The sequence below is a fragment of the Kryptolebias marmoratus genome, linkage group LG1, assembly GCF_001649575.2.
Source record: "Kryptolebias marmoratus isolate JLee-2015 linkage group LG1, ASM164957v2, whole genome shotgun sequence".
In the NCBI taxonomy this organism is placed as follows: domain Eukaryota; kingdom Metazoa; phylum Chordata; class Actinopteri; order Cyprinodontiformes; family Rivulidae; genus Kryptolebias; species Kryptolebias marmoratus.
Genome location: NC_051430.1, coordinates 26640314 through 26664527, shown reverse-complemented (window position 1 = coordinate 26664527; position 24214 = coordinate 26640314). Strand labels below are relative to the sequence as shown.

At 38.9% G+C, this 24214-nt stretch overlaps 2 protein-coding genes across 2 annotated transcripts; one reads left to right on the top strand and one right to left on the bottom strand.

The window, feature by feature from the left end:
• Positions 1-1430: 1430 nt before the first annotated feature.
• On the top strand, positions 1431-10408 carry si:ch211-236k19.2 (LIM/homeobox protein Lhx6). The gene is made up of 9 exons (XM_017412173.3): positions 1431-1647; positions 2206-2336; positions 2703-2843; positions 3138-3259; positions 4748-4968; positions 6078-6178; positions 6272-6367; positions 6883-7054; positions 8206-10408. Exons 2-9 carry the CDS (start codon positions 2334-2336, stop codon positions 8286-8288), a joined length of 939 nt encoding a protein of 312 aa, XP_017267662.1. The 5' UTR covers positions 1431-1647; positions 2206-2333; the 3' UTR covers positions 8289-10408.
• A 4421-nt stretch (positions 10409-14829) lies between these two features.
• Positions 14830-23407, bottom strand: krt1-c5 (keratin, type 1, gene c5). The gene is made up of 10 exons (XM_025005102.2): positions 23306-23407; positions 22774-22922; positions 21372-21772; positions 20601-20683; positions 19524-19680; positions 17918-18082; positions 17696-17821; positions 15913-16130; positions 15653-15681; positions 14830-15243 (listed from the first exon to the last, which is right to left on the bottom strand). The coding sequence occupies exons 3-10, from the start codon at positions 21762-21764 to the stop codon at positions 15128-15130; spliced, it is 1287 nt and encodes a 428-aa protein (XP_024860870.1). The 5' UTR covers positions 21765-21772; positions 22774-22922; positions 23306-23407; the 3' UTR covers positions 14830-15127.
• Between the last annotated feature and the right edge of the window lie 807 nt (positions 23408-24214).

The following is a 24214-nucleotide window of genomic DNA, read 5'->3' as shown; positions in this document are numbered from 1 at the left end:
TACTTCTAAACATTATTCTTGTCTCAAAGTATTGTTTTAGAAAATGAATGTCCTCTTCTTTTACCAGAATTAGGCTCAAGCACAGATTTGCTCAGACTTTTTTCTTCTTTGTAACGCTCAGAGGAAGCCCTGAGACGAGGACAGACGTTCACTCAAACAGAAATCTGAGATAAACTCCAGCTGAAGCCACCAGACTTTAAACATCCTTCTGAAAATGTGGATATATCCTCTTTTGTTGTTGTATTTGTGGGGCACAAGTGTGTTTTGCATTTCAGGGCCACTGTATAAAAGATTTTGTGGAGAAATTTTTCAAATTCATCAGGCAAATGAAAACCGATCCCATCAGCAGAAGCTCCAGGCTTCAAGCTTTGGATGAAGGAAACCTTCAGTCAAAAGATTTAGCTGTCTAGTTGTGCCGATACACAAAAACATGTCCATTATTTATCTGTGACGGACCTCAGGTAAAGATCAGTGAACAGAACAGAGCAAATGATGCTTTCATCGTCTCAAATATGCTTCCAGTAAGATGATGCTGCAGATCATTGAACACAGAGGTGAGAGTTTCGAAGTCAAGCTGAACAAGAAGCACCATCCTTTTGTTCTGAGGCATCCTGCACCGCCTGATTTGCATCTTTGTGGTGATTGATGCAAAGAATAAGGAGCTTAAATGCTCCTCGAAGCTCTCAAGTCCAAAAGAGACAAATGATTGCCGTCTCTAATGGACTTCACTCATCAGTGCCTTACCTCAACACTTCCAGCTGCGCTTCAGAAATGAGAAAGTTGCATGCAACTAAAGTGCTGGCGTTTTGAAAGAAAGGAGGAATGACAAACGGGAAGATGTTCGGAAAAACTATTTCTCCGATTATAGTTTCAGAATTTGTTCTGATTTTGAAGCCATTACCAGATGGAAGCACCAACTCCAGTTTAAAGAGTTCTTCAGGTTTAATTGAGTTAAAATGAAAGCATCTTCCCCAACGGACCCCCATTTTTAGATGTGTTTTGTCTGAATAATATGGAACCAGGAACCAAAGATTCTTGACCCGTTTATTGATTTAAGTTTTAAAGATTTCAGCTCTCAGAGAATCTGTTTTCATGATGAAACTGAAATGTGGAGCAAGTTTTACTCTAAACAAAGCTGCACAATCATTAGGCAGCTCAGGGGGAAACATAAACATTTAATTAAAAATAAAAAGTTTATTGTGATTATCACCCTTAAATCAGCGCTGACACTAGTATAAATCACTTCCATCATCTCCAGGAAAAAAGCAACAACTCGTGAGTGTTTTAGAACTTCCATTTTCCTGATGAAGAGGAGGGTGAAGGGGTCTAGCAGTGCGCAGCATCACATCCTGTCTGACCTAACTGGGTGTAAACTCCGAGGCGAGGCGGAGAGCCTCCCTTCTGGGGGGCAGGCCGTGTAAACTTGATCATGTTGGATTACTGTCGGCTGGAGGCAGAAAAGGAGGAAGACAGCGCGCAAAGAAGCCTCCTTCGCGGGATTATTGGGACACTTTTCCATGTGATGCTCCGGATAAACTTTGGCTGAACGATGTTTGCGCCGCTTTTTGGAGCTTCTCCGTGTCTGAAGTCTGTTTTTACAGACCATCTCGTCTCATTTCACTGCTTCCAATATTTATATCCAAGCTGGTAATTAACATAATCTTGCATTCCTGTTAATTTCGAGACGTGAAGGACAACACGGAGTCCAGATTGCCCCCCAAACGCACATTTTTTGGCACTTTGTGAATGCAGCTGTAATCACCCGGGGGAGCCTTCAAGTGCTTAAATGGGTCCATCACGACGAGGAGACAATCAGGCTCCTTTATGTGTGAAGATCAGCAGCAGTTTCTGCACATTGTCTCTTATGAATAGACCGATCTCCAATTGAGCCTCTTCACTTTGGAGATTTTTCGATTTTCGATTATGCAGCTTTTTGAAATTAGGATGCGCCGCTTCTTCCTCCCTTAGCTTGGTGGCGCGGCTGCCTGCTCTTTGATTGACAGGTGAAATTGACACTCGGGCTGCCTCTCATCAAGCGAAGCATTTCAATCCGCCGCTAATTGCAGATATAGTGCCACCCTTTCTTTTCAGCGCTTGTGATTGCAACATCCAGCCTTCCGTTGCGCACAAAAGCAATGTGTGTAGTGTAGGTTTTTTTTCTTCTTCTTTTTCTTCTAATTGCATCAAAATTTCTTTTGTTGCCAGGGTTTAAATGCAGGAGGAACCGTAATTCGTTGTTTTGGACCGGATGTTGTTTGGGTTGGAGCAGAAATGCGTAACGCGCCGCGCAGACTGGATCTCCTCTCCGAATAGGCAGCGTTCAGCACCCGAATATGGTGAGTCACCAACATCTGGACCAGGTTTGGGTTGAAGGCTGTTCGTTCCTCCGTCCTTCTGTTGCTTTTTCTTATATATTAACATGTTATTATTATTTACAAAACGGGGCCGCGGGTGAAGCGTTTCATGGAGACGCATGGAGCAAAAACAGCAAAAGTTTCTAGAGAATCCCATTTAAGCAGCAGTTAAAGGCTGAAATGGTTATTTTATTTTATGTTCTTATAAAAACAAAAACAGGAATATGTTCAGGTGTTTGTTTCTATTTAAAATAATTGATTTTAATCAGATTTCAGCGCGTTTTTCTTCCTTCTGGCGCCAGATTTTATTTCCACATGAATGTAAATGTGCTGTGTTGTGTGGCGCAGTCCAAGCCGGAGGTGAAGAAGGAGTCCGAGGAGGCCAGCCCGCCGGAGGCCGCCTGTCTCTGCTCTCCTCCCGCGGCCAACCAGAACCAGAACCAGTGCGCGAGCTGCGGCACGGAGATCCACGACCGGTACCTGCTGAAGGTCGGACACCTTCTGCTTCCTCTACTCCTCACTTTGAATTTAGATCCCGTCCAGAATGTTTATTTTTTTATTTATTTGTATTTTTCTGGCTTCACTTCTCACACTTCGTGGTTTTTAAAACGCCACCAAATAAACCCAACTGTGGTTAATTTAAACCTCCAGAGAAGGATTTCTCCTGAGCGTTTTCTGACTGGACTCTATGTGTTAATTCATGTGTTGTGTGTGTGTGTGTGTGTGTGTGTGTGTGTGTGTGTGTGTGTGTGTGTGTGTGTGTGTGTGTGTGTGTGGTGGCAGGTGAACAACCTGAACTGGCACCTGGGCTGTTTGGAGTGCTCCGTCTGCAGGGCGTCTCTGCGCCAACACTCTAGCTGCTACGTTAAAAACAAAGAAATTTACTGCAAACTGGATTATTTCAGGTAAGAACAGAGCTCCTCTGAGCTCCTGCTTCTGGTCACAGATTATTATTATTATTATTATTATTATTATTATTATTATTATTATTATTATTATTATTATTATTATTATTATTATTATTATTATTATTATTTAGTTGTTTAAATATTTTTAATGGATTTATAAAAATCGCGACAGGATGGAAAATAAATAAACTCTGATCTCATTTAAAGAGCCGCAAACACTGATTATTTTAAAGCTATATAATGTTTGTTTTTATATTTTATTCAGTCGCTTTTTAATATTTTTAATTCCTGATTATTTTATTCTGTGTCAGCTTTTATTGTTTGTTTTTAATTCCTTTGTTTCTGGCTTTTAAAAGCTCGACACAAACAAAGATTGGTTGATTAATTGAACCTTAAATAGATAATATTTAAAATTATTTATTCTAATCATATATTTAAATCCGTAATGTTTAGAAAACAATGTTTATTTAAAATGGAAAAACTGTGCTTTTAATTTGAAAAGAAAAAAATATCTTTAAATCACTAAAATTCTTTTAGTTTAAATCTTTCTGCATATTTTAAAAAGAGGCCCCTTTAGATAAAACACATTTTAAAAAAGAAAAGGCTGTTTCTGTTACCTTTCTGTACGAAATCCAAAACAAACTAATTTTTAAATGTCCTCTGTAAATAAATATTTTTGATCCGTTCTGTTTTTTGGTTTTTAAAAAGTTTTGCAGAAAAAAAAACCTAAAGCAGAAGGTTGTTTTCTCTTTTAAATTTAATCTTTAATTTGTTGACAAATAAATATAAAATAATACATTTTCTTCTGAATTTTAACAACTTGATGTTTCTGAAAATATTTTGTGTAAGTGATAAATTACTGCCTATAAATGGGATCATTTCTCAGATTGTTCTCACAGCTAATTAATCTTTGCTCTGCTTCGGTCTGAACACCATTTTATGCCTGAATCATTTAGAGTTTTGACTGAAAAACAAAGCAGAAATGTCACTGAAACCATCAGCTATGTTTATGAACTTTTATATCTGCTTACATTTATCAAACTTAATGAGCTGAATGGTTTTTCAGTAGCCTGAAACATTCCTGCTTGTTGTTAGTTTTGGTCACTCGTCAGAGATCTTGCGCCTCTATAACTGGAAGTATTTGCTAATTTTGTGGCTCTTTGGCTTTAAAGGAGCCTCGTTCCTTTTGTGTTTACCCTCTGATCATGTATTCTGTAATTCAGTTACAACAAACCAAACCAGACTCACAGAAACCTCGAGCCAAAAGCAGCACATTGTGTTTCTGGTGGGTCTGCTCTTCGTTTTGATTTCCAGCCTTAAACCTGCCCAGATTTAGTTTCCTTTCTGCATCAAAACAGGAAACATGTTGGATTTTTCAGGCTACAAACTTGAATATGACTGATTGTATTTCTGATTTAGTTTGTAAAGATGAATGACCCACAGGTAAAGAAAAAAAATGACTCACTGAGTCCTCCTTCCCCACAGTAGGTTCGGGACGAAATGCGCCCAGTGTGGCCGGCAGGTGTACGCCAGCGACTGGGTGCGGAGGGCTCGAGGCAGCGTGTACCACCTGGCCTGCTTCGCCTGCTACTCCTGCAAGAGGCAGCTGTCGACCGGGGAGGAGTTTGGCCTGGTTGAGGGCAGGGTGCTCTGCCGGAGCCACTACGACATCATGCTGGAAAACCTGCGCAGGGCTGCAGAGAACGGTAACAAAAACCTCTAATGATGGCAAATCCACCCTCTGAGGAGGAAAAATGGGAGACATCATCAGGCTGATTATTAATTTATTAAAGTCTTATGATTGATAAAGCCACCTAAATACATAAATACACCTCCTGTATAGTTATTCATACTATAGCCATAGCTATACATACCTGTAGGAACATATTTATATATAAATCATTACTTTCACACTGTATATCACTGCATCATATGCTGTTTAACTAGATTCAATCTGTTTTCTGTTGCTTTGTACTTGTGACACGTGCATTGACAATAAGGTGGAATCTATTCTATTCAAAATGGAAAATTTAACAGTATTTGAGTGATAAATGAAACATATTTGGTTTTAATTACTGCAGGCTGCATGGGATCCTGATGCACGTCGTCTGGAGTTTCATATTAAAGCAGAATACAACAATTAGCCTTAAAACCTGTAAAAACAACTAGGGGTGGAAAAACTAAAACAATGCCAGGGATTTTTCTGTGAATCACTTGCTGGAAACACACGGGAACATGGATGTTTGAGCCAGTTGTTCTGCTTTTTTTAAAACAGATTTCTGACTCTAATGACGAATTCTGATTGTCTGATCTGCTTGGTCATTTAAATTGTGGGTTTGAAGCTCTTAAAAAATTATTCTACTTATTGAAATAGTCAAGTTTACAGAGCAACTCAGAGTAAATATCTGATGTTTTTCTTAATGAGCTCTTTGTTGCAATGATGTGATTTTCTCACTGACTGAAATATTCCACCACAAGAAAAGGGTTTATTCATTATTCCTATAGATGCATTATTATGCTGTTAATTTGAAGGGCTTTACAAAAAAAAGGTTTATACACAATTACATTTAGTTAGTTTTCTTGCTAATTTCTCACTCTGCTGTGTTTTCTATAAGTCAGGAAAATTGTTTCCCACATTAGTTTAAATACTTCAAACCGTGTAGCTGTTGGCGAGAAAACATCTGTGGTTTATTTGGACTCTGTTTATGACGCTAATTTGTGGAGATTGGGGCTTGTAAAGTTTTCGATTTTCTTTATTTTATTGTTGTTTTGAATGAATTGAGAGTCCGACGAGTGGATTTTAATTTGTGTTCAGGTACAGGACTGACTCTGGAGGGAGCACTGCCCTCTGATCAGGACTGCCAACCAAAACCAGCCAAGAGGGCGAGGACATCGTTCACCGCCGAGCAGCTGCAGGTATGTGCTGAGCTTGCGTCTGTGTGTGTGTGTGTGTGTGTTTAGCTGCGGTGCAGTGCAGTCGTTGCATACGAGTGTTTTTTGTCCTCGCAGGTCATGCAGACCCAGTTTGCCCAGGACAACAACCCTGACGCTCAGACGCTGCAGAAACTGGCAGAAATGACAGGACTGAGCAGAAGAGTCATACAGGTGGGGCTGGAAATGAGCATTACTGTGAAATCATCAAGAAATTTCATTTTCCACCCTCATAATTTTACAACTTGCTGGACTTGCTGGACATCTGCCATCCTTTTCCATTGATATATATTTTGAGATTTAAAACATGTAATTGTTTCATATTTTTGCATTTGGCTCCACAAAAGCATTCCTTTTCTGCTTTTACAGTAGCTTCATATTTTTATTTAAATACCAGAAATAATTCCATTGGCAAATTCAAAGTAGGTGAATTCTGTAGCAGTCCTTTTTTTGTAATGTTCAGTGTGTGACTTGTTTCCATTCTTGTTGAATGTTATGACTTTATGATGTGAACCTGCTTACATTTAAAAGAAACATAATGATCACTTTAGAAGAAGCAGAGAGCATTTTAAACACAAACACCTCTAATTAGTTGGAATAATTCCATCGCTGTCTGACCTAAATGGGCTATTAAATAATTAGCTTCTAATGAGAAGACCCTGATTCACAGCCGCTGCGTCCTTGTCCAGGTTTGGTTTCAGAACTGCCGAGCCCGACACAAAAAGCAGCCGCCTCCGAGCAGCTTCCCTCAGAGCGCTCCGATGTCCAGGATGCCGCCGTCGCTGCCTGAAGATATTCATTATTCCTCGTTCAGCAGCCCGGATCGGCCACACCTCCTCACCCTGCATGGATACCTGGACAGTGAGTTTCAGGTCTTTCCTGTGCCATCAATCTGCTTTGTTGTACGATTCTTGTTATCAATCATCTGATGTAGGTTTCTGCTTTTTACCAACACTGCCTCACCTCTCTAAATGCAAATCGAGGCAAGAATCAGAATTTTATTCGGTACTTACTGTAAAAGTCACTGCAGGAAAAACAATAAATGCAGAACTTATGTGAAACTTTGAGCAAAATGTTTTATTTATTGCTTTTTTAAAATAAGCTTGTCTGAGAGCTGCAGCTGTTTTTGTGCTACAAACCTTAGGGCTATGATGGGATGTTTCATCTTTAACTCAAAACTGTCCATACGTTTGTGTAACAATAAAATCTTACTCATGCAATAACGTATACTTTATAAATTAAAGGCATAATCTCCTTGAAGGACTACATCACCTGCTGCCTTTCATGTCAGAGATTAAAACTGAAATCATCTTGTGATGAGAAGGGATGAAGTTGTTGTAATTGATGTTGTACACATTCTCAGGTGATCTGTTAGTGCTTGAAGTATTTATTAGGAATGATTTTTAGCTACCACCACACCAAATTTAGATCAGTATCTGTAAAACTGAGTTATAGCCATTTCCATGTTGGTTAAGATTGGTTAGCTGTGTCAGCCATCTTGAATTGCAGTGATTATTGTAAACAACGATTACAGGGGTGCAGTGAGATTAAGTTTGGGGGAAAATGTTCAGAACATTTCTGTGCTTTTAGAATATGTAAAATATTTGTTCTCAGAGCAATGAGAAGATCTCAGCTGTGCTGCAGAGCTGTTGTTTGGGTCCTGGACTTTTGATTGGTTGGTCAGTCCTTTACTGAGTCCTAACCTAATCAGCTCATGTTGTTTGGTTTGAAGACCCAATAAGTCAAAGAAAGGATCTGCTTTAGTTTCTCTGAGCTTTTACTCTGAAATGAGGTGTTCTTTGTTGTTTTCTTCATTGCTGCTTACATCAGAAAGTGAGATTTTATTTTCTCAAAGTGGAATGACTCAGTAGATCAGAGGTTTTGCTGTGAGGAATTTAGAGTCTGATTGAATTAAATGTGTGATTTGTGACTTAGGTTTGGGTTTTTAAGCACTAACTAACATCAATAACCAGATAGCAGTAACTTCATGTAATTTCTCCTGGGTTTCGCAGCTCATCCCTTCTCCGTCCTCGCCGCTCCGGGCCACCTGACCCATCCGTCCATCTCTTTACCACAGCTTCCCATCAGCCGCTGACCCCCTGGGTCTGCATGTCCCCTGTCAGCACTCTAATGATTAAAAACAAAAGAATCCTGTGTGACGTCGTGTCGACATTCAGCAGCATCAGGACCTCACATTTCCCGTTCGATTTTTCATTTTGAGAGCTGAACTGTGGTGATGCAGAACTTAATGTTTTATCTCGTCTTTAAATGATGCATTGAAGACCTCTTTTGCTTTATGTTGCCTTTTTGCAGAATTTAAAACATTGCAATCAGGTTTTAAGTTTATTTTTCTTTTCATCCAGTTGCTTTTTTTTTTTTTGCTGCAACATAAGCTTTCATTAAGACAGAAAACAGGAGTGTTGTAGCACTACTACAGAAAAACCTCAGTGTTTCTTTTTCATTTTGAGTCAGTGTGAAGCACATTTGCAGCTTTACTGTTTGTTGTTGTACTGTTGTCAGAAAATGAAAACTCTTATTTATTCAGAACTAAACTTCCTTTTTAAAATGCACTTTTAAATGTGTCTTGATATGAAAAAGAAGTGATTGTACATTGTAAATACTGCTATGGTTTAATAAAATGTATCAGATCTGTTATCAGGCTGATGTGAAGAGCTAGAAGGGGAGTGTTTTGTGTGTGTGTGTGTGTGTGGGTGGGTAGCTAATAATGACTAAAGAAAAAGAAATGTCGGATTACACCAGGAAACTCCTTTTGCTCCTGCAGAGACTAAATCTAAAGGTCGCCTTTTTAGAGGCTGAGTTCCTGCAGTAACCTGTTATTGAGAGCAATATCCTGCCCTAAACCTGCTCATCATCTCCAATTTATATCCCACAACTAACAGGAAATACAATCAGTCCTACTGTGGAAACAATTACAAACGTTTTAACTTAAAGTGTGGCCATCGATCAGGTAGTTTGTTGGCTTTCAGGAGCTTTTTTAACACAGATTATCTTCAGATGTTACATTGATTGATGGCATTTAAGATCCTACAGCAAGAAGAAAGGACAGGATTCTCTGAGTTAAAGAAAGGTGTCAGATCTGGATTGTCCAACATGAATCGATATGGATTATTTTTTTAATAGTTGTACGTAAGGCCTCTTAAATCTTCAAATAAGAAAACTAAGGCTGGATTAAATGTTTGGTTGTTTTTTTTTGTTTTGTTTTTTTACCAAAGATGAGCTCAGTTTCCAGTTAGAAAACAAGTTTAGAGCACAAAACACAGATGGTTCAATCAGAAGATTTTCTGACTACGAATTTTATTTAGTCTTTTTTTTTTTAAGGATTTATTTAAGAAGTGCTGAAAGGACAAAGATAAAATGATGGAGTCATCGAGACTCAAAATATTAAAATATCAAACTGGAAACTGAAACAGGCTTCTTAACTTAAAGAACTGAAATACTTTATTGGGTAAATTCCATGATTTTTACATTGTTGGTTTAAATTTTGTGTTTAAATTTTCCTTGTTGGATCTAATTTGTTTATAAAGCAAAAATAAGGGAGTAAAGCTTATTCTTTTTTTATTAGAGGAATACATCTGCTGTTTCTTATGGAGGAGAAAAAAATAGAATAACATTAGGGTTTTCAAAAGATGTTCTCTTTTGTTCTTATTTTTCTGTATTAAAGTCTTGGGATTCTTATTTCTTTCTAATCAATCGTTTTTAATCAATTCCATCCAGGAGGAAACCTGCTCGGGAAAACGACGCTGCTTCTTGTGAAATTTTAGAACAAAAGCCGTCTTCCTGCTGAACAGAGATGATTATCAGGCTGACACAGTTTGGGCCACCTGCCAGCACTACACTGTAAAAATTTCTTCCCCCTCTCAGATACCAGCGCTTAAGGAAACGTCTCCCTTTACGCACGAGCATCCCTGAGCGTTTAAGCCACCCCGTTTTGTCATCCTGTAATGCTCGGTGACTGGCAGCTTCAAGTGGTTGCAGATGAAAGAGGGCCCCCCCTGCTAATGAATAGGCCCCTGATTGCAGAGCTGCTCGCTTGGAGGATTACAGCGTCGGCTGCCTAATGAGCAGATACACTACGGTGCTCCTCGTCTCCAAGTGTTCACATTTCTCCCCTTCACGCTGATGAGCTCTTCTCTGCACAACAGTCAACAAAAACCTCTGTGGAAGATTAAAACATGAGCCATCTTCATCAGCCCCCTCCCCCCGCTGCCAAAGTTTATTTCAGATGCTTCCATATTCTGACAGGGTCTGCTAATTTCAGTTTTTTTTTTCATCTCCTTTCCACTGATTCACTTGACTGTATTTAACTGAATTGAGCTGCCATGCGAAGTATTTGAAAGGGAGATAATGGCTCAGTTTCAACATTTAACATCAGCTGGGAGTTAAATGTGAGATTTATGCTGTAAAGTTTCACATGAAAAACAACAAAGAGCAACAGAAACAATAGATGGGTGGCAGGTATGTACCCAGTAGGAACCAGGTGAGTATCTAGCACATACAAGCTTGTATTACTCATCACTACCTTGTTGAGCAGCTGTGAGATATTTTACACCAGTTTAATAAAAACTGGACTTATCGTATGTCTTTGTAAAACCAAACTGGTTAAATCTGTTCCTGCAGAGAGATATTTTGCAAATGCTCTCCTGGTAAGACAAATCTGGCCATTCGCTGCACTCCTGGTTTTTCATACCTTCAAATGATAACGTTTGCATCACAAGGACCCCACCCAACTTGTGTGCTCTAGCAACACACAGAATATCTGCAAGGACCAGGGGTTTCTGCAAAAAAACAAACAAAAAAAAAGACAACTTAGTGTCTGCAGTTTTAAATTCTCAAATGTCTGAATTTACCAGCACCGCTGTGGAAGAAAAGAGGTAATATTGTGTGAATTAAGATACTATCTGGGTTGATGAATTTCCTACACTTTTTTTAGATATATATACAATCTGACAAGCTGTAACTCTTTGCAGATGTCAGTTAAACAATCTGCCTGCATGGATTATCAACGGCAGGTTAACTTGAGGCCTGATAGTCAGAGTGACAGTAACTAATTAAAGGAGAGGCTGGAAGGTTAAAAATCTGTTACTTTATTCAAGACATTTAGGTCAGTAATTAACTTTGAACTGGGTTTACTTTAATCTAATTTTTAACGTCGTAATGTTAAAAACTGTAAGCGGTCCAGGTCTAACACGCATGGCGACTTTTCTCTCAGCAGCTGCTGCTTTTTATTGAAGATGTCATCCATCAGCCGGTTGGTGTTACATGTTTTAGTGATATAACTAAATTTGTAGCTCAAAATTAGACTAAGCTATTCTAAATTCAAGATCTGGACCACATTAACACATAAGTGTGTTAGCAGAGCACGGGTGAACGTTTTGAGACGAGATGTCCTCCTTTTAGGCAAACTGAACCACATTGAATTTACTTTGCGGCTTGGTGTTTTGTTTAAATGTGGATATGTCCCAGGCCTACCATTTAACTTTGGCTATAAAAGCACGGCACGACCAGATTTCCAAACAAAACTAAAACAAAGCCGAATGAATGCATTTGGTCCTGGAATATAGGGCCGGTAAACAGTGCACTATAGAAGTTCAGGCAAATAAACACATCATCTTTTTATTTTTATATACGTGTAAACGATTACTCCTACAGTAGCAACGAAGAGGAAAGTTGACAAAAAAACGAGGCAAAAGCTGAAACTTATGATTCACTTCATCCAGGCTGACAGCCAGCTGTGCACTTTGTAAAAATAAACACGGGACTCCACAGCAGCTTCCCAGAATGGGTTTATTTTTGGGGCGGTGACAACGGCTTTGAAATATCACAGCACTTAAGTTTGATTTATAAGAAGCCAAGGTAAGATCTAAATCACGTTCCTGAGGCATGTCGAAAGGAAAATGTTCTGCGTGTCAGGCTCGGTGGAGATACCGAACGCCTGAGGACTGGGACTGGTGGGAATTACCAAAACTTGTTGGAGAAACATACAGCTCAACTTAAGTTGCTTTCAAATACAAACTCCAAGATAGAGCTTGAATATCTTTTATTAAACCAGTGAAAAAAATAAGAAGGTTCATATTCATCTGTTTTAATTATAATCCGGATGATTTGACCTCAAAACTTAACCTTTGCTTCATGAAGAATTAACTCAAAGCAGGAAAAAGATCATTAACTTGGTAAATGAATTTCAGTTTTTCAGCTGTAAAGTGATTATTGGCTCATAAAAAGAAAAAGTTAAATGCCTCACACATGTTTTGGCCTTAAAAGACAATTTTTTCTTTTTTGTCTCAGCAAATTGCATTTAGTAAACAACAAATATGAGCTCTATTGCACTCCTACAGTAACAATACTTCTTGTTTCTTATAATATATAAGAGATTTGATTTTAACTAGCTTTCTTAATTGAGAAGATAAATCTAGTTTATTAGAGATAAAAATGATTGCAATTTAGTATAACTTATGGTGTTTTATTTAAAAATATTATTGAATCGACACTTTAGATTTTGTTACAATGAGTTTTTTATATAAAAATACTTCAGACAAATTAAAATGTTACTAAAGAGAAGATAAAATTATAAATTTAAGTTAACTTTATTTTACTTCATTAAAAGATTCAAATTCATTGTAATCAACAAAATTGTGAGATTTAGAAACCATTTCATTCCTTTTATTTTGCTGATGAAGTGATTTTGTCAAATACTGTGTGTCAAATGCTTCTGGATCTTTTCTTTACAAGCACCATGCGGCAGTATTGTTTTTTATCCACAAGGTGGCAGTGTTTCCAGACCCATTGGCTTGTAAGAAGCAGAATTACAAACAGCTGATCTTGACTAGAACAGGACCTGAGTATAATGTTGTTGTTTTTTAAATTAATTAAAACACTTTTGAACATTTGTCAACATGTTTAGGCTTTGCAAAAGATTCAGGTTTTGATTTTTGCGATCAGATTGCATCCCTGCTTTTGCATAAAGTCTGCAGTTAAAGAGGCATCTTGGCATGCCATGTGTCCTTTACTTTGAGAGGCTTTCAGCTGCGAGGTGCTGGTGCCGAACTCCAGCGGTTATTGGGCGAGACGTGGGACACACCCTGAACAGGCCACCAGTTCATCGCAGGGCCAGCACAGAAACACACTCACACCCAAGGGCAACACGGGACCTCCAGGTAACCTAACATGTACGTTTTTGGACTGTCAAAGGAAACCGGAGCACCCAGAGAAAACCCAGTCATGCACAAAGAGAACATGCAAACTACACACAAAAAGGCCACAGCTGAGTTTGCCTTTGTGCAGTGCTGCACAGAGATTTCTCATTTCTAAATTAAGCCTAATTTATTAGGTTTTTCTCAGCTGGGAACAGGATCTGTCCATGATTTGGTGTATTGTTACAAAAACTTTGTCCTCTTTTAGAAATGACAAATTTCAGATTTTGGTTGTTCCGGTCTTTTAAAGAAGGTCCAGACAAACGTTTTGACTTTGTAAATATTAGTTTTTGCTCTGGTGAATAAAAATTATAGTTGTACTGTTTTAAACTGTTTTGTAAATAACGATAAAGTTCACAAATGTGAAAGAGTTTCGATCCTGTCTGAAGCAACAGTATACAGTAACCTCACCACACAAACACCTGTCAGAAACGTCACGGAGGAAATAAAAACGCTTTAGTGACTAAGACGTACTGCGAAACACAAAGTGTCTGAAATCCCCAAATGACAACATGCCTGCAGCGCTTTGTTCCCTGAAACATGCTCGAGTTTCATGAGACAAGTTTCAGGAGAAACACAAACCCCTCTGGCATGATTCTTAACAATAGTTCGACTGTGTGGTCTTCGTCTGCACATTGTGGTATTTTGCAGCATCATATTGACCCACAATCAACATATTTTACTTTATTTGTTACACAGGTTTATTCAGACTCCTTTCAGCCTAATGTGGGTCCATTCTTCTTTACATTTTGAACACTTGTGCACAAAAGCTCTAAGACTCTCTTTCTTACTGCAGGTTTTTATGTAACGCTGCTGCTTTCGCTGCTTCTGGCTCTTGGTGGAGAATCATGTTTCTCTGTTCCTGACACCCTTTTTTGTTTCCCGAGTATCAGACAAAGTTTCTCTTTCAGCTCAAATCCATCCAGGAGACAAACTTAAAGCAATGTTTGACTGAATCCAAACAACTGCTTAAGTTGGTTTATTTATTAACCATAACAAAACTATAAACAATACAATGGATGAGTTTGTAGAGTGAAACTGTAACCCTGTTTTTTTATTATATTATTATATTTTATTAAAATGGATTTTAAAATTATATTTCGTTCATCTAAAATAAATTTAAAAGACTTTTCCCCCTGAACTTTTAATGTTCATTTTTGAAAACAAGTTTCAGATTGATGCTTTTAGCAGCTGTAGAAATCCATTACTCTGAAAAAAGTGAAGCTTCTGTATTTATGATCTGTTAAAGTTAAAGTACACATATCAAATGCTACAGCTCTTATTTTGTTGTAAGATTTACAACGTTTTAATCATGTCCCTAACTTGACTCCTAACTTTGAATTGTAGTCCTTAAAATCGGATTTAACTAAAGTTGGCAAAAGATAACACATTTTTTATTAAAGAAAAACACCCAAGTGAAGTTGATTTACTCTAAAATTGTTGATTTATTTCTTCAAGTAACTGAGACTTGTTTGAAGGTCTTCATGGGATCATTTGGAAAGCCTAATATTGACCACTTCAGCACAACATAACTTAGAAAACCTGATCATGGCGGTGAAGTTGAATGAAAATAGCAGATAAATTTTTACTGTCGTGAAATAAAATACCAATGTTTAGACAAACTTTAATCTTCAGTTTTGTTTCTTGTGTTTAAAGAAAGAAGAAGGAAACTGGTTGTGTAATTGTCGTCAGCAGGTACTTTGAATAAAAGAGACTTCTCGGCTCATTTTTTGCTGTCCTCGATCTGCTCCACCTCACTGCACTCATCGACCACCTTTCCATTGATCACCGTCTGCGTGACGACTTTTACGATCTTCCTGGTTCGAACCTCGGGGTCTTCTGTAACACAGGAGGAAAACAAGATGAGTCACACTGAGAGAACAACACTCAAACGTGTCATTAACAGTGGAATGAAAGAAAAATACAGTTTACTGTTGCATTCAGTGTCTGGAACACTTGTAAAGGAGAGGTAACAATGAGTTATCGGTGGTTTTTGTCAGGATCTTTTTTATCTTGTGTGGATATCAAGTGAACACATAAATAACTCAAAGGATTGGATTCTCCTGGAGGATTTTATGAGCGATACTCATTCGTTAAAACCAACCAAATGCAGAAAATATTAGTATTTTTTGCTCTTGTGAACGCTGGTCTTTGGTGTCAACAGATATAACTGCATCCTGCAAAAACCCCATCATCACAATATAAAGAAAAGACCATTTATCAGTTAGTTAAAATAGTCTGAACTTACTTTTAGGAGGTGGGGGAGTTTGTTTCACCCTGTAAAAATGAAACTATATGAGTTTATTCCATAAAAGCAAAGCACTCATTTAACAGTATTACATAATAAAACAATCCACTCTTTTTTTCTTTAGCTTTGAGTCTGTATCAGATGTGATGAAATTAACAAACATTTAGTCATGACATAAAAGCACAATCTGCTCATAGGCAGCAAGAATCCAGAGCTACTTTCTTGGAATCAGTGTGAAGAGACCCCCAGCCCTCCCTTACATTTCCTCCCCTTCCAGCAGCCTCCTGTAGGTAGCGATCTCCATCTCCAGGTTCTGCTTGATGCGCAGCAGCTGCTCGTAGTCGGTTTTGTTGCGCTGCATGTCCAGACGCAGCTGGGACAGCTCGTCCTCCAGCTGCATCAGTGTGGCCTGAAGACGGTCCATCTCCACAGAGTATTTTTGTCCAGTTTCTCCCAGGTTCCCCTCCAACACGCTCACCTGACAACACCAAATACAGACTCTTGGAATGAGAGCAGAAAGCTGGACAGCTAACTTGATGATTCAACATGTCCTGTTTTTTACAGCCTAACTACTGAGACTTTGTGCTATTTTAATTTTATGTGACTATTTGCTTTTTGAGGCTTATTTTTTACATTTTCAAGTTATTTCAGACCATAAACTGCCTCCAAGTATGAAACATTTTCAACATGTAGTCTGCACAGTTCCAACTTGCAGCTTTCTTTAGTTTTACGCTGCTGTTGGATAATAAGTTAAGATTAAATGTTCTGATTTAATAAACGCTTGATTGATAGGTGGTATTTTATGCACATTTTTGCCATTTCTGTGAGGTTTATATAACAAATTTTAAGTGAAAAGAAAAAAAGTGAATTGAATTTTGCTCGTCTGGTACCATAGCAACAGCTGAAGCGTTGAAGGTTCACCAAATGTAGTCATTTGATGCAATTTTCAGCTTTAACCATCAGACTAAACTGCTTGATGATGATGGTTGAAGCACAGACAATGAGCTCACCTTTTTTTATGGTTTCTTTGTAGACAGACCTGTTCTAACTCACCTTCACCACTCAACCAGACGTACTGTCTGTCAGCATCAAAACATCTATGCATTCAGTGTTGAGAGCTCTCGATCAGGCTGTGCAAACATATGAGCCTCTGCAGTTTGATCTCTGCTCACATGAGACGCTGACATTGGCTCGATTGTGTCCCGACACACTGACTGATCACAGGAGGTCAGTGAAATTTGCTGTGTACACTGTGTCTCCTACAGTAATAGATCAATGTACACAAAGAGTAAGCAGCTGTTTTCCATTGACTGTCACAGCTGGTCTCCACCTCAGAGGAGGTGAGGAGCCATGCAGAAAAAAAGACCACACCTAAGCTTCTGAAGTAGTCTTAAGTAGTTTTCTCTAAGCTTTCTGAAGGTCTGTAAAAGTTTTCTTTGGACTTATGCTGATTTCTAACTTAACGTCAGCTCTTCCACCTGACTTGTACACTGTGCAGAGTGTGGTGAAAAAAAATTAAAAGTGGACAAATGGAGGACAAAAGCAAAAGGGTCGGGCCTAAAAATACAAGTCTTGGTACTGCAAATGAGAAAACAGCTCTGTAGGAATCCCCTTGATGGAGCTAAAGTATCATTTTATGTGGTATTTCTTACAGATTCAGCTGAAGAAATGAAACCAAATTGTGTCTTTGTGACAGACTGCTGGGAACAAAGAGCCTAAAGATGCCATCTAAATGAGTTCTCTGTTGTCTGTTATGTTGACATTACTCTGGTTCATTCTTTCAGTTCAGGAGTTTTGTTATCCTGAATGATTTTATCGATCAGAGTTAAGTGTCTTAACAAACAAAAAAAAAGATTTGACTGAAAATTATCAGAAATGTTTCTGAAACACCTTCACAAAGCCTGAAGAACTATAGACCTAAACCAGTTTAACAGATTATAACTCTTTGGCTCTTTTAAATAAATAACTTGATCACTTGAGGCTTTTGCACAGCGCTGTAAGTGGTGGTTCACATTTATACAGAACATATAATCTTTGTGTCACCTGTCTCCGAAGACTGTCAAGCTCGACCTCCAGAGCCTGCAGGAACCGTCGCCTCTCACTGAGCTCGCCCTGGGCACAGCGCAGCGCCTCGTTGCTTTCTTTGACCTCCGACTGAACCGCCTCTAACTGTGAACATCAGAACATCGTGCATCACGTAAAGGGTGCATTCAGTAACAGAGGCCGCCAATAATACAAGAAGAATAAGAGTTGATTCGCACTGACCTTCTTGAGGTACCAGGTTTCAGCCTCCTCCTTGTTCTTGCGAGCGATGCCCTCGTACTGGACCCTCAGCTCGGCCATGATGGCCCCCAGGTCGGGCCCCTGGGCTGCATCCACCTCCACGTTCACCTGCTCGTTGGCAAGACGCGCCTTCAGGGCGCTCATTTCCTGCAATAATTAATGAAGGGAACATAACAAACAATAATTAATAGTTTAACATCTTTCATCTATGCCTGAGCTGCCAGAACTGCTTGAACCGTCATTAATCCAAATATACAAAAAAAAAAATATTTGTGGAGCACAGGACTACTGTTGTTTTTAAGTATATTTCTATTAAACCAACACTTTGCCTAGCACTTCTTTCTCATTTCCCCACCATTTTCCAGCTGAATGTATGCAGCTTACGGTAATAACAGTGGTGCGTTTATAAGGGAACATGCATGGCTATTATCTAGACAATAGCAGCTTGATTTCAGTCAAAGGTAGATAATAACAGTCCTCTGAGTTTTGGCCAAATGAAGTGACGCTAACAGATCCTCTGAGCTGCAGTGAGACAGTTAACAAGAACAAGTTCACAAGATTCCATATGTCTTAAATAAAAAGTGCATATTCGTTTAAGTTTAAGTTCTGAATCCTGTCATCTTTGATTAAAAGAGATCTGCTTTCAGAGGACAAAATCTGATGCCCTCAAATAGTTCTTTTTAGATATGTAGTTTAAACCTTGAGCTGCTGTATAGATTATATATATATATATGTAATAAATGTAAGTTTGGAGGATAATTATCCAAACTGCATGCCATCTTGTTCTAAAATCGTTGATTGAAAACTCTCCACTTTGTGTTTTCCTGCCAAAGTAAAGATGAAGCTTTTAGTTGTGACTGATAAAACACATAACATGGTTTTCTATCATTTGTTGCACAAGCTGCTGAAGAAAAAAAAAAAAGTATCTTGGTAGGAACATAAATGGTTCTTCTGATCAATATTACACTGCTGTGTATATGAATACTATGTAAAGTGCCAACTAAAAAAACACTTAAGTCTAAGGTCACATCCTGGACACCACACCTGACTGTCTAAACACTCACAGTGTCTGCAGCTGATCTGTCTCCTGAGTCGTGTAAACGGGAGTTATCTTGATATCTTGGAGCTCTGTGGTTACTAAAGACAGAGGGTGTGTCCCGCACACGTACTGTTATCATGTTTCAGATACTGGTATACCTGAGAGAAAGTAAACACTGGCAAAGCAAAGTTTTGGATCAGCTGGTCCTGACTTATTCGGTCGTACAGAGACGCAGGAAACTGGTTTTCATGCAGCGCAAAACCACATTACATTATTTACAGTAATTCTGTTTTTTTAATGGTTTAATACAACATATGAAAGGAGAAACTTCTAATTATGGATGCAATCAGATACTAAATGTGTCTTGACTTTAAAACACCCCCTTTTTTTCATCTACACTTTCCTTGCAGTTAATTTACAGTAAGAAGAATGGTTCTGCTCACTCATATCTCACAACAGAAAACAGCCCACTGATTAAAAAAAAAAAAAAAAAACAAAAACAGCCTTTCAGGTTCAGAGATGCGGACTACAAGTTGGCAGAAGTCTCACCTCATCGTGATTCTTCTTGAGGTAGTACAGCTCCTCCTTCAGGCTGTCCAGGTCACCTCGCAGGGTGGCGATGATCTGATCGTGGTCCGACTTCGCTCTCTTCAGAGCCTGACAGTCCCTCTCCACCGACTGGCACAAAGCGGCCTCAGCCTCCCATCTGCAGAGAATAACACAAAAAGAAGAGGGAGTCATCGGCAAATAGCTGCAATCTTAATCAAAACAGCTCACACTAAAAGTTAAGATATTTATTAGGATATCTGTAACACCTTAATGTTCAGGATTTAAAAAAAAAAAAATTCTATTTTGAGTAAAACAGAAACAAAATGCTTTAATTTCAGGACTTTTAAATAAAAACAGGATGGTCTGACCACAAATATTGATGTTGTCAAATAAAAGTAGCATTTTAATGTTGTACTTGGTTCATATGGTAGCAATACATAATACAACCAGGTACATGTACCACATACGTACAAAGTATGTACCGGATAAGTACCACGTATTAACCGATAAGTACCAAGTATGTACTCTGTATGTGCCTGGTAAATACCAAATATGTACCTGGTAAGTTAAAGGTATGTACTGGGCTGTATTATGTTAAATTTAAAAAGCACCAGGTATGCACCATGTAAATGTCAGGTCTTTCTGGGTTGTATTATGTACTGCTTACAAACATACATATGCATTTTAAACCTTTTTTTAAGTTTCTCAAATCTGTGCAAAGTATAATGTACACTGATGTTAAGCTCTGTTGGTAAAATCCACCTGAACTTTACAGCTAAACCAATTCATCACTGTCAGTCACTGCATCTCCCCTTCACATACCATCAACACGTTGTGAAAAACCCCAGCAGTGGGCGTATCGTGACTCCGCCATTTCTGCCAGATCTTTACCACATTCAGGGATGGAGTCCATCACATCCTGCTCTAAGCTGTTTGTTGCCTGAGCACCGTGAGAATCTCAGCTCTTATTTCACAGGCTGACAGAAAGGTCATTTATTCACATTGCTCTGCAGTCTGACGCTCCCGTGCGAACACTCGCAGGCAGCTAAAAGAAAAGAAGCTCTGTGTGACACTCACTTGACCCGAAAATCATCGGCGGCCAGCTTGGCATTATCAATCTCCAGCATGATTCGAGCATTCTCCAGCGTCCTCTTTCTCACCTGTGCAAGAAAACACGGTCAACATTTAGTTCAAACTGGACATGTTTTTTTAAAGTGCCCTTTTTTTTCTTGCGATGATCTGCTCAAATGTAGTTTTGTGGCTTTTTCATGAGAAAAAGCTTAAGATATTTATAATTTGTTCCTAAAAGACCATTGTATGAATGCTGTTTCAGCATTTACACAGCTGTCTTCATGTTTGTTTGTTTTTTCCAGAAATGATTTGGAATTGAACTACTTCTGCATACTTTGAAATATTTTAGTTGTTCATGTATCAAAACATTCAGCTCATTCAGAGGTTGGATGATGTAAAATTTGGTTTTTGGTACCTTTTATGCTTTCAAAAATAATTAACTTTAGCATTTTTTTAGCTACCATTTTCCTACTATTGGCTTTTAAGTACTGTTTTGCCTATTTTGGCTTTTCAGCTAGTGTTCTGCTACTTTTAGCTTTTAGTTTGTCTTTTACTACATTTAGCTAGCATTTTGCCACCTTTGGCTTTTACCTCATGTTTTGCACCTTTTAGCTACTGTACTGCTTCTTTGAGCTATTAGCTGGTGTTTTGACTCTTTTAGCCATAATGACTCGGTTTCAGCTTCTTCAGCAGTCAGCACACACAGAAAATGCAGTTTCTCCAGTTTCCTGCAGCGTAACATGATGTTTCAGCATCCCTGCAGTCTGAATCACTGACCTCTTGCCCGATGGCATGTGCCTGAGCCATCATCCCGTCGATGTCATGACATTTTGGAGTTTTCTCCATCATGAGCTGCTTGATCTTTACCTCCAGCTCAGCGTTGGACCTTTCCAGAGACCTGACCTTGTCCAGGTAGTTGGCCAGCCTGTCATTCAGGCCCTGCATCATCTCCTTGTCGCTGGTGCCGAGGCCGTTCAGGTTGAGGCTGGAGCCCAGCATGTTGAGGCCGTTCCCCACAGAGACGGAGCGGGACAGAGACAGCGTGTTGATGGTGGACAGAGGAGAGACGGTGGCCTTGGAGCGAAGGCTGCGTCCGCTGTCCCTCACAGACACACTAGAGAAGGAGGGCTGTCGCACCGAGAAGCTGCGCATGGAGGGGGTGGAGGCCATGATGTTCACTGCGGAGGAATCAGAACAGTTTTAGCTTCATGGGAGCGCACATGAAGTTCATCTCTGCTTTTCTGCACAGACTGGAACACAGATCAGACAGGAAGACAGCTTTTAATCCTTTTGTTTAAGTTTAGCCTCTTTTGAGAGCTGCTTTACTTTGCTAGACAGCAGCTTGGTAAAACTTTGAGAAGGTTTTGCACCTGGACTTCTCTGTCTTTGTAGGTCCTACATATCTGTAGCTACTTTCTGGTTTTATTCCGGGCGTTCTGACAACATGGACCCCTGCCTATGCCTTTGATAAACCATGGAGCAGAGATGCTTTTTACAAACACTTAAACTCTTCTTATGATGTTTTCCTGAGTTGGATGGTCTGTTTTATTCTTGGACCAAAAAAAAACATTGTTAGATTCAAATCTTGGCCTTTTCGATTCCTTTATACAGACTTTAGAAAAACAGCGTTCAAATTTGTTGCATCCAACTCTTAATATCAGCTCCAAACCACCTGAATCTTAAAGAAATGGTCTCTAAAATAAATTAAATCAATTTTATGCATTCTCCATGTGCAAACATATGTCTAATAATGTTAGAATTGATCAGCACAACCACTGTTTAAAATGCCTGCTGAAATTATTACAATAAGTACATAGATTGATAACTTTTTCAATTGTAATGCTTATAGTTAATGTTTAGGTGTATTTATCTTTTGTGTTGTCACTTTTGCTGTTTCAGCTGCTGTTTGTCTTGACCAGGAAGAGATTTTAGATTTCAGGAGTCATATGTTTTTGTTGTAAAAGCCATAGAATGGACCTGTTAATGAATGTTCATATATCACATTATAACTTTGTTCTTGCCAGTTTATTTTTTTAAAGAGAAATACTTCATTAAAATCTTGTCCTGTGTGAAATTTAGATCTGCAGTTTTAAAGTATAAAATTTCCCCCATTCAGTAACAATAACTGTTTTGCTAATTCATAAAAAACGGAGAGAAAAAAGTTTCAATCAGTACTCACATGTGGCTCAGCTCTTCAGAAGGTCTTTCCTTGCTCGGGCTTCACTCCTGATGGTGAGAGGGAGTGTTGTTGCTGCATCGGCTTTCACAGGTGAGTCCTGCAGAGGTGGGCCGGTCCTCACCGAGGAGGAGCCCCTGAGGTGTCCAATCCTTCAGCAACAGAGAGGAGGAAGCAACACGACACCTTTCATATAACAGAGGCACAGCTAAACAAACATTTCCTCTTGTTCAAATTTTAATTCAAAGAAGGAAGTTTGTTGGTTTAAAGGCTAAAAAAATACTAAATGTTTCTTTATCAGTGAATGAAACTGTTACATTTGCTAAGTTAGTTTTGATAGTATGGTTAAACCTTCCAAAAATGAGGGTAAAATTAATTAAAATTAGCAGAAAACAATACATGAGTCACTATAGTTTCTGTATTATTAAAATTCGTGGCACAGAAACTGGCTTTTAGATTCAGAACAATGACACCGTTCCTGGGGTTTTGGTCCCACTGGTTTGGTGAAACGGGTGTGTGCTTGCATGCTGCAGACCTGGCTGTCTCCACGCGGCACTGAGGGAGGATACAATGCCTTCAGAGTGATGTGAGAAGCTGAGCACGACCCAGCGGCTTGGAAGCAGGAACAATGAAGGGCCAGAGTGAAAGGAAAGCAAAGACCCCTGAGAAATGCACAGAGAAATGCAGGGCGTGGGCGGGTCAGGCCGAACTGAAAACCTCGGCTTTATATTCACACACGTCCATATAATAAGAGTCGGTTATCTTCTGGCATGTAATCTGCTCCTGTATTCCTGATTATTATTTTTTAAGAAAGGTCAAATCACTCAATGGTTCTGACCTGGTTTAGTTCAGTGTTTTATGTGCTACGTCTCCCTCCACCCAGCTCCACCCAGAACAGCCTGTTGTGGTTAAATTCATTCTTGAATTGTTCGGTGTGTGAAGTTCTTTTAGTTCTGGTCATGACAGGAAGACGTGGCTCTGCAGGAAAGGGGGCAGAGTGGCACACAAAAGCGTTAACACCAAAACTCAGTGAGATCAAATGATAAAAGGATGACTAAACAGTATTTTATGACAATGTTTGTGCTTCATGTGCAAATATTAAGCTTACAGTGAGGCACGGAGCTGGAAAACTAGAGTAAAAAAAGACAGTTTAAAAAATAAATGCTTCTGAGTCTATTATTTTTCTGTATATTAGTTTGCTTTTATACTCTTTGTATTGACATTGCATATAGATTTTGGCTATTTTAGACTGTTTATTTTCCATTTATGAACTGAACGTCCATCCTTAATAGTTTTGGTCGATGTGCCGACCATTATTTTAAAATAAATACGGAGCAGTCCCTAAAACAAACAAAAAAACAACCCAAACATTTCTTCTCGAGTTGGTGCCTTGTGTAAAATGTTCCAGCTGCTTTTATGAGCATTTGCAGTAATATTCTTGTCA